Source organism: Eublepharis macularius, chromosome 1 (assembly GCF_028583425.1).
Source record: "Eublepharis macularius isolate TG4126 chromosome 1, MPM_Emac_v1.0, whole genome shotgun sequence".
In the NCBI taxonomy this organism is placed as follows: domain Eukaryota; kingdom Metazoa; phylum Chordata; class Lepidosauria; order Squamata; family Eublepharidae; genus Eublepharis; species Eublepharis macularius.
Genome location: NC_072790.1, coordinates 59,002,769 through 59,018,931, shown reverse-complemented (window position 1 = coordinate 59,018,931; position 16,163 = coordinate 59,002,769). Strand labels below are relative to the sequence as shown.

General features: G+C 43.7%; 1 protein-coding gene across 2 annotated transcripts in view; it reads right to left on the bottom strand.

Moving 5' to 3' along the window:
• Positions 1-13,285: 13,285 nt before the first annotated feature.
• The window catches only part of MYOM2 (myomesin 2), a 105,265-nt gene continuing 102,387 nt past the window's right edge, over positions 13,286-16,163 (bottom strand). For both annotated transcript variants that reach the window (XM_054982628.1, XM_054982636.1), the window contains exons 36-37: positions 15,938-15,993; positions 13,286-14,244 (exon numbers count right to left, since the gene is read on the bottom strand). In XM_054982628.1, the coding sequence (XP_054838603.1) occupies positions 13,897-14,244; positions 15,938-15,993 (404 nt within the window). In that variant the 3' untranslated portion in view covers positions 13,286-13,896. The remainder of the gene's footprint in view (positions 14,245-15,937; positions 15,994-16,163) is intronic.

Genomic DNA, 16,163 nt, shown 5'->3' with positions numbered 1-16,163 from the left:
GTATGTATGTGCAAGCTCAGGCTTACGCCACACTATTAGAAAATACACGTGTTTGAACCTATTTGTAGTCTGCCTCTTTTTCACTTGAGTGTCTGGGATCGGGACCTCCGTAGACATAGGTTAAGATCCGCGCTAATTTTAAGTTACAGACTGCTAAAGCTAATTCCCCATTATAATAAAGAGCAGTTCTGGTAACAATCCTGCTGTACAATATTTGCTCCCGGCCTCCAGTGTTTCCCCACCCCAAGCAGCAGCCCTCTAGGAAACTTCCAGTAAACTCACTGGCCAACTGTGGGTTTATGATGTTGTGGCTAGAGATGGGCACGAACAGCAATATGAACTAAAAAAAAACATGAACAGCCCAATCTGCTGTTCTCAAACAAGCTGTTCCTGAGACCCCATTCTAAATGAACAGGTGGCCGTTGCAAGCCTCGTTTGTTGCTGTTCGTCAAGCCAGACAGTCTGGCACCTGCAATCAATTCCCTGGCAACTCAGGCAGGGACTGTCTGAACTCTGTCTGAACTCCTGCTGTTGCCCTGGAAACCCCAATCTAAGCCCAATTTAGCTTGATAGGCAGGTCTTCCTTCCAAGTGTGGGCTGGAGCTCCAAATTTGTTACAAGAAGAAAAGACCAGGGGGAGGGGGGGCTCCCAGCTTTGGCTTTCAGGGAGAGACAGCTGCTGTTAAAGACACAGGGTGAGTGCATTGGAGCTTGAATTTTCAGGTTCCAGGGCTGCTGCCAGGCTCCGGGGCCAAGCTATTATTTATTATTGGAACATTTCCTTCTGCATGCTCAGGTAGGGTTTCTGGGAGTGATGCAGTAGGGATCTTGATGGCTGGAGGAGAGCCTGCTGGCCCCCACGAACAATGAACTGTGAACAATGAACAACGAACATGTTCGTGACAGGATCACGTTCTTCAGTGTTCGTTGTTTGTGGATGGCAACATAAGCAAAGCCATGTTGGATCAGGCCAGTGGCCCATTCAGTCCAACATTCTGTCACACACAGTGGCTAGAAATCCAGTGCCATCTAAAGGACTGTCAGTGAGGCCAGGACACCAGATGCCCTCCCACTGCCTTCCTTCCAGCACCAAGACAACAGAGCACCACCTCCCCACAAAGAGAATACCATCTATCTCCTGTGGCTAATAGCCACTGATGGACCTCTGCTCCATATATTTGTCCAGTCCCCTCTTGAAGCTGGCAATGCTTGTAGCTGCCACCACCTCCTGTGGCAACGAATTCCATGTGTTTATCACCCTTTGTGTAAAGTAGTATTTTCTTCTATCTGTTCTAACCCGACTGCTCAATAATTTCATAGAGTGCCCACGAGTTCTTGTATTGTGAGAAAGGGAGAAAAACACATCTTTCTCTACCTTCTCTAACCCGTGCATTATCTTGTAAACCTCTATCATGTCTCCCCTCAGTCGTCTTTTCTCCAGGCTAAAGAGCCCCAAGCGCCTCAATCTTTCCTCATAGGGAAAGTGTTCCAACCCTTTAATCATTTTAGTTGCCCTTCTCTGTACTTTTTCCAGTGCTATGATATCTTTTTTAAGGTGTGGCGACCAGAACTGTACACAGTACTCCAAATGAGGCCTCACCATCGATTTATACAGAGGCATTATGATACCGGCTGATTTGTTTTCAATCCCTTTCCTAATAACCCCTAGCATAGCATTAGCTTTTTTTATGGCAGTCGCACACTGTGCTGACGTTTTTAGTGAGTTATCTATCATGACTCCAAGATCTCTCTCTTGGTCAGTCTCCGCCAGTTCAGACCCCATCAACTTGTATTTATATTTTGGATTTTTGGTTCCAATGTGCATTACTTTGCACTTGGCTACATTGAACCTCATTTGCCACATGGATGCCCACTCTTCTAGCCTTGACAGATCCCTTTGGAGTGCCTCACAATCCTCTCTGGCTTTCACCACCCTGAACAATTTCGTGTCATCTGCAAATTTAGCCACTTCACTGCTTAATCCCAATTCCAAATCATTAATAAACAAGTTAAAAAGCATTGGACCCAATACCGACCCCTGTGGCACCCCACTGCTCACCACCCTCCACTGTGAGAAGTGCCCGTTTATACTCACTCTCTGTTTCCTATTAATTAGCCAGTTTTCGATCCACAAGAGGACTTGGCCCTTTATCCCATAGCTACTGAGCTTACTTAGGAGCCTTTGATGAGGAACTTTGTCAAAAGCTTTCTGGAAGTCAAGATAAACAATATCTATCGGGTCTCCCTTGTCCACTTGTTTGTTCACTCCCTCAAAGAACTCTAACAGATTGGTGAGACAAGATCTTCCCTTACAGAACCCATGCTGAGTTTTCCTCATCAGCTTTTGGTCATCAATGTGCCCACTAATTTTATTTTTGATAATAGTTTCCACCAACTTACCCGGTATTGACGTCAGGCTGACTGGCCTGTAATTTCCTGGATCTCCCCTGGAACCTTTTTTAAAGATGGGGACAACATTAGCTACCTTCCAGTCCTCAGGAACAGATGCAGAGTTTAATGACAGATTACATATTTTTGTGAGGAGATCTACAAGTTCACACTTGAGTTCTTTCAGAACTCTTGGATGTATGCCATCTGGGCCCGGTTCATTTTTTTCTGTTCGTGCCCATGTCTAGTTGTGCCCATGTCTAGCTTGCAGGGAGGGTGGGATATAAATCCAACAAAATGAATAAATAAATAATAACCCCTGTGTGAACTGCATGTGGATCAGTCAGCATTATTCTTTTTCTTCTGCTTTTGGAGAGAAAGTATGTTTCAGCTAAAGGCAGAGTTGGACTAAATACTCAGTTCCATGCGCTTGAGACACTCTTATATACTAATAGCCATGGCTCTGATCTGAGGATACTTAAATCTGGAGGCTAGAACCATGAACAGACAAGACAGATATTCCTACGCACCTGAAAAATGCCTCAGGTTTGCAGAAAAATCTGAAATCTAAACAAAATATGGAAGCAGGGTTAAAAGATCCAAAATGATAAATGGAGTGCCTGTAGCTTTAACCAGGTACCCTTGGTGGCTGTTGCTAGGCAACCATAGTTCAGCCAGTATTCCAGGTTTGGTTTCTGTAAGTAAAAGTGGGGCAGGGCCCTTTGAGGGAGAACTTAGCAAGGTCAGGCCCAGAAGCAACCACTGGACAACTTGATACCACATGATTTGTATGACTCACCCAGGCCTGGCTGCTTGCTACTGCTCAATAGCAGCCACTCCCCTCAAAAGCTGCCCCTTACAAAAAAGCCAGTGTAGCATAGTGATTAGAGTTTCAGAGTAGGATGTGGGAGACCCAGGTTCAAGTCACAACTCTACTGTAGAAGGACATTGGATGACTTTGATCCAGTCACAGACTCTCAGCCTAACCTACCTCTCTGGGTTGTTGTGAGGATAATATGGAGGCAAGGAGAATGGTGTAAGCTGCTTTACATCCCCATTGCAGAGAAAGACAGTATATAAATTCAGTAAATTAATAAATATAGATGAAGGTGGGATGGCAGATAAAAGGTCAGATGTTTAGAGGGTTTAAGTGATATAAGAAAAGGTGAGCATATGGAGCCTGCCAGGAGGAAGGAAAGAGGAAATAGTGCAGGGAAGGGAATACAGGGGAAAGTGAAGTACCCCCACAAGTCTTTGCAGGTTCCCCAGCTTGTAACTGGGCCCGGCTTAGCCAGCATCATGCAACTAGGTCATAGGGGAGAGGCTTCCAGAGTCAGGGAGGGGGGAAAGGTGAAGACAAAGGAACAAAAAAGGAGGGTAGGAGGAAAGACGGAAGCAGGAAAAGGAGGTGAGGCTATGAGGGGGGCAGGGGAGGGAAAGAGGACATGATAGAGGAGGAGAAAATGAGATGCCCCACACATGTCCTTGTGGGTCCTCCACTTGTAAGGACTCTGATGCTGTTTCCACAGGAGAAAATGTGTACCCAGCCTCTACAGCCAAGTCTTGTGGCCTGCTGTGACAGGGCCAATGTCAGCACATAGCAAAGTGGGGCTGCTCCCAGGGCCCTCTGCCACTGACTCTCTACTCATGCATCCCCTCTGATGGCCATACTCACTCCCTTCCGCTGCTTGAGTGCTTTGCCGCTGCTGCTCCCAGATGCATATGCCTCCTAGCACTGCTGGAGAAGGCATGCAAGTGGTGCACAAAGCAGTGGCACTCCAAGCTGCACCCAGCACCATCAGGGAATGGTCCTGTGAGTGGTGAGAGAGCTTGCAAATGGGCACAGGAAGAACATACAGGCAGGAGGGGAAATCTTGGTGGGAGGGCAAGAAGGAGAGCGTAGTAGAGGTCATACGGGGCTCCTAAGCATCTGAAACCGGCCCTGGGTAAATTACATAAAGCAGTAAGAGCTGGCAGCGTGCTCTGTCTAAAAATCAAATGTATGTTTTGATCTTTCAGGAACTTTTATTTCTGTTTCACAATGAGCATTTACAATGGATATGTTGCATGCTATATTTATGTTATCTTCTCTGCAAATCTTCTCTGCAAATAAGAGTCCTCTAATAACTCACAGACGGTATTTTGATTTCACCTAACACGTATCATACAAAGATGAATAGGCTGAATTATTGCAAAAATCACCCGTTTCCTGGAAACCATCATTTGCTGGACCTGTCCTTGTCCCTGGCGCAAGCATAATGCTTTTAATAATCTCTCATTCCCTAAGTGATGTGTTTGCATCAAAACGATTGATATGAAAGAGCTGGGATAATTTTTTAAACTCCTTGTTATTTTGTTCTTTTGGTGCCATCTAGAGGCCGCAATAAAATCGATGGCTATGAAAAGAACATGCCGTGTTTTTCCCTCAAATTTTTCATTTCAGACCAATCTGTAGGTTATTATCATTTGGGATGTCATTACTTCAGAAACTCTTGTCCCTCTCCCCTGATTCACACGTTAATCACTTGACATAGAAGGCCTCTAAGCTGTGAAATAATCTCCACCAAAGGACTAAATAGTCTAAAGAATTTTTTTACCTGTAAAACAAAACCATTCCTTGTAAATTGTCCTTGTGAGGAGAGCAGTACAGGCCTTGTTTTAAGGATATCCTCCATGTACAAATCAAAGGCACAATAAATGAAACAGGTGCTTAGAGGGAAGACAGCTCTGTAACAGTCTGCCAACATGACCGCCAGAAGCAACATCACGCCCGTCAGCAAAACTGGCTGACTTCTTATCTGCCTCCTGTGAAGCCAGCCACGCTCCATTTCAGGCTGTGACTGCCTTGAAAAGCACAACAAGAAAGTTACCCAACATGTAGCTCAGTAGCAACAGAAAAACCGCAGTGTAATATTAAAAAATTGGAGCTGATAACTCTCTGTCATGGGCTGCTGGGCGGAAGGAGCGCCAGAATGCTGTCATTTACTGCAGCTTCATCACCTCGGTAGGTCTACGATTATTGATATGCACTATCTAAAATTATTCTCTGGTCTCTCACTCAACCTTAGAAACTGTGTCAAGAAGTCTAGGACTTGAATCCTAAGGTACTATTTCATTAACAGAGCAGCAGCTCCACTGATGATACAGCTTTTTTCTCTGTGGTAAGGTGTAATATTTTTGCCAAGTGCCTAATCCTGCTGCAGACTCCCAAATTTACTCTCTACCATGTTCTTCCAGGCCCACAGCCCAGCAGGAGCATAGTTTCAGGGGGCACGGAAAGCTGCAGTGAGAGTGGGAGGGAAATCTATTTATTTAGGTACACTCCATTTTCCTCTCCAATGGGGACCCAAAGTAGCTTACATCATTTTTCCCTCCTCCATTTTATCCTTTCAGCAACGCTATAAAAATAGGTGAGGCTGAGAGTGAGTGACTGGTCCAAGGTCACTCGACAAGCTTACACGGACGAGTGGGGATTCAAACATGGGCCTTCCAGATCATAGTGACATCATCGCATTGCCACGAGAGCACTCCCATGCTTTGAAATGGGTTTAATTTGGGCCCCAAATTGGCTGGATTGGGCCTGTTTGGGGCCTAAATCAGCCCACTATGAATTGCATGCACTCCAGAAGTGGTGTCATTGTGCAAGGCACGGGAGTGCTCCTGCGCTTTGCGTGCACACGAGTACTGAGGAGAAGATAAGTGCTGGGTCCTCCCTCCCACCGGGAGGGTAAGGGGATCTGGCAACCACCTCACCGAGCTATGTTTCATATCCCTGGTTAAACATTCTGGACAGCGTCTTCTCCACAGTTTCAGAAGGCCACAGATACAACTCCAGCAGGCCAGTCAATAGGTTCCTTGCAACTCTCCCCTTCTGCTGTTATGGCAATATTTGTTCTCCTTTCCAAGGCCCTGCCTCTGCTCAGATCTATCTAAATCTGGTGCGAGGCCCTTGCCTTTGATCTGTTCATCATATATACTTGTACTGTATTCCAGATCTGATTGAGTCCTCCTTCCCTCATTAACAGAGAATAGGGTTACTAACTTTTTTTTTTAATCTGTTGATAGGACGGCAAGGCTAGGAGGTTAATTTTTGGAAAAATCAAGGGTCTGAGCTGGGTGGTCTCTGGAGGAAGCTGAGTTAAAGAGCAAAAACTTTCTATTTTGCCCCTGGGATTGGTGCTGGAAGATACAGGGGACTGACCATGTGTTTGGAGTTTAGAGTAGAGATGGGCATGAACTGAAAAAAACCCGAACCATGTGGTTCGTGGTTTATCAAATTTCACGAACCATGAACCATGAACTTTCACAAACCTGCCCCTGGTTCGTGAACTGGTTCATTTGGTTTGTGAAAACGTCACATCCAGGTCATAAAATCATTATTTCTGGGTCAGCAGATGGTCACTTCCAGGTCAGCAGAAGGTCTGCAGGAAGTCCATCCCCTGTTGCTTAGGAAACTGATTGATTGGCACCAGGCTGTCTGCAGTGACGAACCAAAAAATGAACCAAATGAACCAGCTTAAAAGTTTGTGGTGGTTCGTCAGAAATGGGATCTGATGAACCGCAGTTCGTGAACCACGAACCAGCCTGGTTCCTGCTTAATTTTGGTTCGTATTTCAGTTCATGCCCATCTCTAGTCTAGACTGCAGTAAGCAGCACAGAGAAATTAAAGGGAGAGCGCTGAGTTGCCACTATGAAGTCAGCATGCTGTTCTGCCTACCTCCTTTGGTTCAACAGTATCTGTGAGTTGGATATAGCGGAAGTTCATAAATTGATGATCCAGAGCTGAGCAAAACAGCACAGCTCCTTGGAACAAGTATAGCTTAAACATGACCATTAAGTCTAAAATCACATGTGTGTTGTCAAGTTGAGCAAGTTTGAAATACCATTGTAAATCCACCTTCCTCCCTGGATGTCAGTTGGTTCCAAACCATATTGTAAGCACATTAAAAACTGCCTTTCTGTTTTTCATATGTGCACACCAAGAGCAGGAAAGAGGCTGTAAAGCATTTAATCAGCATATATGAATTTAGCCTAACTAGGCTGCAGTAATCTCCACTCCAAAAATTCTGGCTTGGATACACACAAAATGAATTTGCTACTGTCTCCTTAGAGGTTTTTTTAAAATAAAAAAGTCCAAACAAAAAATAACCTCAAATCCTTCAATTCATTCAAAAATGAATTATCAGGCTGTTGTTTTTCCGAGTTGGTTGACAATCCTATATTAGAATTAATACACATCTTATCCTGACCTTCACTCTAAATGATTCTAGCTCTCACAAATATCTCCCTTGATCCTGCTCCTGCTAAGTCTCATTAGGCCATTCCATATGACTTCTTAATACGCAGCATAGGTTAAGCTATCTGTCTCTGATCCAATAAATCATGAGCAGAGAAACTTTAGCCGTGCACAAGTATTCTTTTAAACAAAGTTTTATACTTTTGCCAATCAAGGCCGTTTTCACACGCTTCCGTTCCAGGAGCTCGGCGCAATGTTCTGTGGCCAGTATGCAGTGTGGAAACGGCCCAACTGTTTACACTAAGCCATCAACTGTGGCTTTGTGGCAGAGCATCTGCTTGGCATGCAGAAGGTTTCAGGTTCAGTCCCCAGCCATCTCCAGATGAAAGGATCAGGTAGTAGGTGATGCAAAAGACCTCAGCTTGAGAACCACTGCCAGTCCGAATAGACAAAACTGAGCTTGATATCCAAATGGACTGACAGTATAAGGCAGTTTGGTGTAGTGGTTAAGAGCGCTGGACTCTAATCTGGAGAACCGATTCCTCCTCCGCTTGAAACCAGCTGGGTGACCTTGGGTCAGTCACAGCTTCTAGGAGCTCTCTCAGCCCCACTCACCTCACATGGTGATTATTGTTGTGGGGATAATAATATTTATTTTTTTATTTTATCGTATTTATATTCCGCCCTCCCCTCAAGCAGGCTCAGGATAATAACATACTTTGTCAACCACTCTGAGTAGGCATTAAGTTGTCCTGAAGGGCAGTATATAAATCGAATGTTGTTGTTGTTGTTGTTACCTTCATGTATTCAAAGGAGAGGGGGAGACTGAATCCAAAGTACTATGTGTGCACAGGTCCTAACAACTAGAATAAAAAAGGGAATTGTACACCCTTTAATACAGACTTAAAATATGGAAATAGGCAGCTGAAGGTAAGTAACATCACTTGATAAACAACATACTACTAAGCGTCTCTCTATTTAAAAAAGACTGGACTTTTTTTTCTCCAGGTAGTAGGTAATCAGACATCCATTTACACAGACAAGTCATTTTTCAGAGCCAAACTAGATGGTTCCACATCCTCGAGTCCAACACAATGACGTTGGCACCATTTTAGAGCCTTTTTATGTTTTCATTTAAAATTTTAATCGGGTGTCTGATCCTGCCAGGGACTACAGCACAGGAGGCTGAGGAGATTCTCCCCTCCTCCTGCCATTTTCAGGAGTCAAAATAGTGCAAGGGGAGACAGGAGTCCCTCATCCTTCTGAGCTGTGGTCTCTGGCAGGTTCAGATAAGCCCTTGCAGCTATTTTAAAAATTAAAAAACAGGATCTAAAATGGTTCCATGTTCCTGTGGCAAACTCAGGAGTGTGACATCGTCTACTTTGGCCCTCAGAAAGGGATACTTGCGTAGAAGCTTTCTTTACCACATATATAGCTTGTAGCTGGCCTAGGAAACCCATGTATAATTTAATATTTTGAACAATTTTTATTGAAAGAGTAGGTCCTTTAACTAATCTCGCTGCTACTGGCAAATACTTTTTTTTTTAAATCACACAAAGTAGAGCTCTGCTGCCCAACTAAGTGCTTATTACAAATCTTCAGCCTTTTGAAAATAGCGTTCCAGCAAGTACTAATTCCTCTGCTTCAGCAAAGGATTAAATGCCACCATAAATTCTTTCCCCTCTACCTGAAAGGAAATGGGTAGAGCTTAGCTAGCTAAAAAGACTGACTAAAAGGCACAGCCAGGATGAGTCTAACCTTGCCAGCAGTGCCCAAGGATATTTCTGAAAAGCTGCAACTATGCACAAAAATCTCTGCTAAATATAATCTATACACTCAAGACCACAAGAATAGCACAAAATATAGCTTGTTTTGTATGTTGTATTGATCAGCATCTACAGTTTGTTAACTATATCCAGAAATATTTTAACATGCTCAGAAGTTCTTGAATGCTAAACAGGAATTGTTTTATTTAAGAAGAGACTGATTGAATATGTGATCTAAAATACAATGAAGCTCAAACAAGGAATGTGAACTGCCCAACACTTAAATGTAATTTACTTTGTAATGCTGTAATAATTTTCCAACCTCTGTATTTCCAATCTTCTTATACTGTACTTGGTGAATGGCAGAATGCATGTTGCCTTCTTGTAGGAATAATTCATGTATAAAATTTGCCTTAAGCTTAATTCCAACTATGGCCACCTTCAGATGTCATCCTTGAAAGTCACAAACACCATTTGTACTCACGCACTACATTGTACATGGAGCTCATTTGCAAGTGTATTGGTTGACTAAGCTTTCAGTTATACTCCAATTCAAATGATATCTGAATGCAAGCATTTAAGCAAATTGGAGTTTGTACCCTCCACCACAAACTGGGATTCTAAACCTTAATTTTCTCTCACTTAAAACTTTGGTTTGTGGTGAGAGAAAACCTTCAATTTGCCCAGGTGCATTGAGATGTGAGCAAACAGAGAACATGTGCACACTAACAAAAGGAGAACCTTCAGCAAACTGAGAACCTTCTGCATGCCGTCCACACATGAGGGTAGAGGGAGTGAGCATGGAACAATCTGGGTTCATGTTTGTCACAGATAAACAGAGGTATGCTGTTGGGATTCAATGTTTTTACAAGATCTTTCCTACACCAAGCAGATTCTGTATACTCAAGCTAAGGCATGGATTCTAAGCAGTGTGTGCTCAGCTATGCTGGAGGAAGGCAACTTCTCCATCATGAGCCTCCACCTTTTGTGACCCCCAACTATTGTTCCTGCAGGTCAGTGAAGCCGCAGTAACAGTGTGGAGAGCAAAGGGGATATCAGGGGCCGGAAGGGGGACATCAGGAAAAGACCCAACTCCCCTCATCTACATTACAGTGTCTTCAGCATGCACACTTATGCCTGGAATTCTGGGTGCTCAGTCCACAAGGATCAGATCCATTTGGGGCCTCTGTAATTCCACACTGAAGAAGCTGAACTGAAGTAATTTTTTTATATGCACTAGAAAAATGTCCTATTTCTGCTACAAGCTTTCTGTTTCATCAGTGGATCAGCTAAGGACAGGTCTGTTTCCACAGTTGATGGCTGAGGACAAGTCAGGCTGAGGAAATTTGCAAGGTTTCTTTTGTTGTTATTTTAAAATGCACCAAGGTAGCAGCATTGCCCATTGTTTTTTTAAAAAATTAAAAAGCGATTTACTTTTTACTGCCAAGGTTAGCGTGCATACTATTTAGTCCATTCGTAAAATTTCTTTCCGCCATATTGCAGCTGATAGGCTTAGGAAACTTGCAAGCTCTTTTTAAATCTACAAAGGTTGCAACATTGTTGTTTTTTTAAAAATTAAAAAGAAAATACTGGATTGGTTGCTGTTCAATCAATCAGGATGCACGGGGGATAAAGGGAAGGGTGAAAGGGCAGGCCAGGTCCAAATATCACATCAAAGAAAGCATTCTGCACTTCAAAAAAGCCCTGGTTTGACTTCACTGGGGAAAAAAATGGGATATGCGTGCAGGGAGAAAAACCTGGGGGGAAATTGACTCTGCCGCTGTTGCATCCTTTCACCATGCAGAACGCAAAAAAGTCTGGGTAGCAGGTTGGAGATTAAATCAGGGTATTTTGACCCTGCAGAACTCTGGAGAGAACTCTGGAGAGAAACTGATACAGTTTATACCAATAGAACAGCATCTTAGGATCCAAGCCTAAGTCTGGACATGAACTTTTACAAGGCAATTCTCGGCTGAGAACATGTGAACATAGGGGTCATTTCGTAGAAAAAGAGCTGGAGGAACTCATTAGCATAACTCATTAGCATATGCCATGCCCCTTGCCATCACTGGAAATGTGTCATTAGTAGAGATGGGCACGATCTGGATTACGATAAAAAAAACCCATGATAATGGCAATCTCCCAATCGTGACCTGGTGGATCGTTGTCTTCCACGGCAAACGATCCAGCAGTCAGGACTCCGGGGCGATCGTGATAGGACCGGGAAGCTAGACATTCAGGCGCCAACAATCTGTTCCCCTGGCAACAGAGGCAGGGGAATGCCTGAGCTCTGTTTGAAACTTGATAATATTTCCCCTAGCGAGGAAAAGCTCTTCTGTGTTAACTCTTTCAAAAACCCCTTGCTTTGAGAGCAGCTATCAAGCTGTTTTGCGCTCCTCTCCTGAGTTCGTTCAGTGCTGAAAGAGTTAACTGAAAAGAGATATCTCTCTCCTCCTGGCTTCTCAGCCTAGTGCCTGCTTTTTGCAAGAAATTGGTATGTGATTTGATGTTTCATTTGTGTTTTTCCTATTTAAAAAACCATAGGATCTGCGAGGATCCGTGTGGATCCTGGTTTTACTTTCTTCCTGTTTAAAATATGCTTTTGGAAGACTGGCTGCTTGCTTTTAAAATTGGGTGGGATGGAGGATTCTATCCCTGCTTTTTTTAAAAAGCTGGCTGAAACTTGTTGACGGGGTGTCTCTCTCTCTCTCTCTCTCTATTTGGAGGCAGGGATGGGTTAAAAACTTTCCCCCCCTCTGCTCTAAGTGCATGCGTGTGTGTGTGAGAGAGAGAAAACGCCAGGTTAAAAACTTTTTCCCCCTCTGCTCTAAGTGCGTGCATGTGTGAGACAGAAAACGTCCCCTCCCTGAGGGGAGGCGGCTCCTCGCAGGGTTAAAAACTTTTTTCCCCATCTGCTCTAAGTGTGGGGGGGGCCCTCCGATCCCAGATCCCAGATCGGAAATGGGACTTGATCGGAGTGAATCGGTGATCTGGACTCGTCACCAGCGTGGATCCACGAACAGCTTGATCGGTATTTTTGGGGGGATCGTGCCCATGTCTAGTCATTAGCATAACTGATTTTCATATGCCACACCCCCTGACATCACCTATCCTGGTTGCTTTGGACCCAATCCTGGCCATTCAGGGCCGAAATTGTGCCCAAAATGGCAAAAAGGAGCTGAAAATGGCCGAAAAGGGGCCCAAATGGTCAGGATTGAGCCACTGCGGAACAGGAGAGTGATCCACCACCCGTCAGAGGCTCGATCTGGGCCATTTCAACCCCAATCCAGGATGAAATGGGCGCAAAATGGCTGAGAGTCAGGTAGGCAGGGCCACCTGAAATGTGACCTCTTTGGGGAACTGCTGGAACTGCGTTCCTGCGTGTTCCCCCTCGAAATGAGCCCTGTGTGAACATATTATAGATTATTTGTGCCATCTGTAATAGCATGTTATTTTGGTAATAGTTACCCAACTAGTAGCTGATACAGGACACCTGTGTTAATCCCATTGAAAATATGCATCTGTTAGTGGTACAGCATTTGCAGAACAATGTTCAGAGTCAGCTGCTTTGGCTACGGAAACTTAAGAGAGTTTTGACTTTGACTTTCTGGGATGAGACCCAATTTGGAAGCATCATTATCCTAGGAAGCTACAGAATAGCCTAGGTGTCTCCTGGTACCAGTTCCTAACTGCACAGTGACCACACCATAAAGGGTAAAAATTATGTAGTAAATGCCACAGGATGACTATGATGATCCATAATTTGTTTTCTTTATTGTAAGTCCATTGTCTGCATGCTACCAGCTGTGAAATTGTGCAATAAGCCATAATTAAACAGTGAACGAGGGTAAATAGAACTAGTTAAGTGTAATTTGGTGCAGAGAGAAACACAAGGTGACTTTTAAAGTTTTATTAGCACAAAGCAGGGGGAGGGAAAAAAACAAACAACAACTGTGAAACTTATGGTTTAAACGAGTCCACGGTGATTGTAAAATACTACTAAAGATCAGCTTGCACTACAAAACAGCAATGCCACTAAGGATAGCTCAGAAGGTCATTTTTCAGCTCATCTTAATCATCTGAAGCCGCAGCTCTCAATGTGCTTAGCATCTCTCATCCAAACTCAATAGGGTTTTATGGAAGCACTGAGGGTCATGGTTCGTATTAAGAAGCAAGATTCAGTCCCCCAATTACATAACTGCCTATTTCAGTTGCGATAAGCAGAGTTGCATCCCCCCCAAATAAGAATGGTTTGGATGTTAAGCTAATGACAGATGCCATCCTAATGGCCTGCTGTTGTTTGCAAGCCACATCACATTTTTATTTGTAATGATCTAATGGCGTATGTGGATGGGACTGTTCGACAACTGAGTCTGTTGTGTGCAGTACACTCCAAAAACCAACCATTCCTTGGACATTGCCAGTTATCTACTGCAGAAACACTATCAGGGGGAAAAAACTCCTACAGCTTCTCTCTACCTTTTCTTTGTCAAAGCAAGCAAAGATCTACTTCCTGCTACTTTTTGAAGGTTTTGAGGCTGCAGATTCTTGAGCTGGGTCTGCTGGTATTAGCCTTGTTTTACCAGGTGCAGCAGGTTTAATGTCAGGCACCTCTTCACCATGTTTGTACACACTTACGGTGACATCTACCATCTCGCCACCATACTTGTTCTTGACATTTATGCTGTACTTTCCTGAGTCCTCTGATGATACCCCCTTGATTATCAAACTGGCGTACTTCCCTTGATCCAGAGCAACTACGTAATGGTCATTAAGTTCAAGAAGCTTCTCATTCTTAAACCAGACCACTTCAGGGTCAGGATTACCAAAGACGGTGCAAGTCAGGTTCAGGGTCTAGAAGGGGGAAAGAGTGGAGGAGATAATTAAGGGTCAATTGGAACATGTCATTTATTGAACCAAAATTGTTGCTACCAAAACAGTGAGCAAAGAAAACATGACAAAACAGAATGCCTGATTTGAGTTCACACACACACACACACACAGAGACATCTTCAATGGATTTGCTGTGGCTAGATAATGATGTACACATGCAAGACTTATCCTGTCTGCAGCGCAGAGGCATGAGACATATTCCTTTAAATGCACTTGTTTCTGATGCAAGCCTTCCTCCATCTTACCAGCTAGTACAACGTAATAATAGCCCAAGGGCAGCATTGTGTGAAGATGTCACTCGGAATGTCATTGCAGACTTGCCTGAAGCGGGCTCCCAACAAAACCATTAGCCTGACATGATGTTCAGACAACGGTACACTTAGAAAGCTCTTTGAAGTTTCCCCATGCCTAGCACTTGGGAAGACCGAGAAAACCATTTCCGAAAGAAAATTTCTCAGGGGATCTTAATTAATTTGAGTCACACTGAGGTTGTTGTGGAGTCATTTGTTGTGTTGATTTGTTCTAACATAAGCAATTGGCAGCCCAGTCTTCATTAAATGCCACAGCTCATGATGCAAAACATTTTTGTGAGGTTCGGGGGGGGGGGGCGGTTTGTGGAAATTGTCATTTCAAAGGGCATGAAAGGGTCTATGAAGAAAACCTTTACCTTCCGCTTGTTTGCATTTTTTTCCACAGTTCTTCCCAACAATAATTCCCCTGCTGCTTGTGTGCCATTTTTTAAAATTTAAATGGCTGCACTCCTTTTTCAATTATTTTTCAGCTCTCTTAAAAATTTTGTTTCTTTTTTAAAGCTTGTTGCTGCATGTAAGTGATATGCATGGGGAGATTTGTAAGCCAAATTATAGTGTGTTGTTGTGTGCTGGAATGTCTGTGCTTTCCATGTGTGTAGCCCCCCACCCCCTGCTAAAACGTGAGACACTTTTCAAGAGGTACAAAAATATTCTTTGAAATTCAGCTCCTTGGTTCAGGTCAACCCTAGCTACAAAATTTTAACATGAAAAAACGGAGATATATCTCAGCTAGGGACATTTCCAGTTTGTTACTACAAGAAATTATGTGTTCAAAGGTGCAGCTTTTGAGGAGAAGCCCAAGTTCCAAGATACAACTACTATAGTAAGAGTGCTGTTCAGTGCCCTCACTAGTCCCACTGCGTTGCCAGAAGTCCTGTACACAGCTATTAATTTCTGAGAGCGTGTGCCTATCTGCTGCTTTGCCTGCAGAGTGGACAGTCAGTCAGCCAGAAATGTGTGTGCCTATTGATGTATTTTTAGGATGAATCCAATCTTATTCATTTACAGAAGTTTACTTGTTCATAGCCCTTTTTTTACCAGCACCAGGGCTTGGAGCAGCACAGAGAGGAGAGAGCCCAAATATGCAGGGTTTGGCTGGCTGCTGACCTCTGGTGACATGGGAGGAGGCATAGGATACATCTGTCCTGTTTCCAGCCAGATCTCAGCTATACCCCTGCAACGCTGCCACCATCATGGTTTCTAGGCTTGCCCCCATCAACAAGCAGCATAGGATGAAGGGATGAGCATATATTGCTTGGGGTAGCAAAATATTTTGCACAGGCATTAACCAGCATTTCAGTCTTGCACCCCTCCCCAAATAATCAAGCACAGGATAGCCTTACCTTTCCTTCCATTATAGTCACAACATCAGGCAATCCTCCAATTACTTTACCACGATCTATGAAATTAAAAACAAGAAACTCATCATGCAAAAATGGCCAGATCTCCAACAACAGAATAAGTGTGTGGTATCCTATTCACAGTGTCCTGCATTCTACTGCAGATCAGGTTTAAATACAGTGACAATCAAGTCTTTGAGTTGGCAGCCTCTCCAGCATTGCATATTGA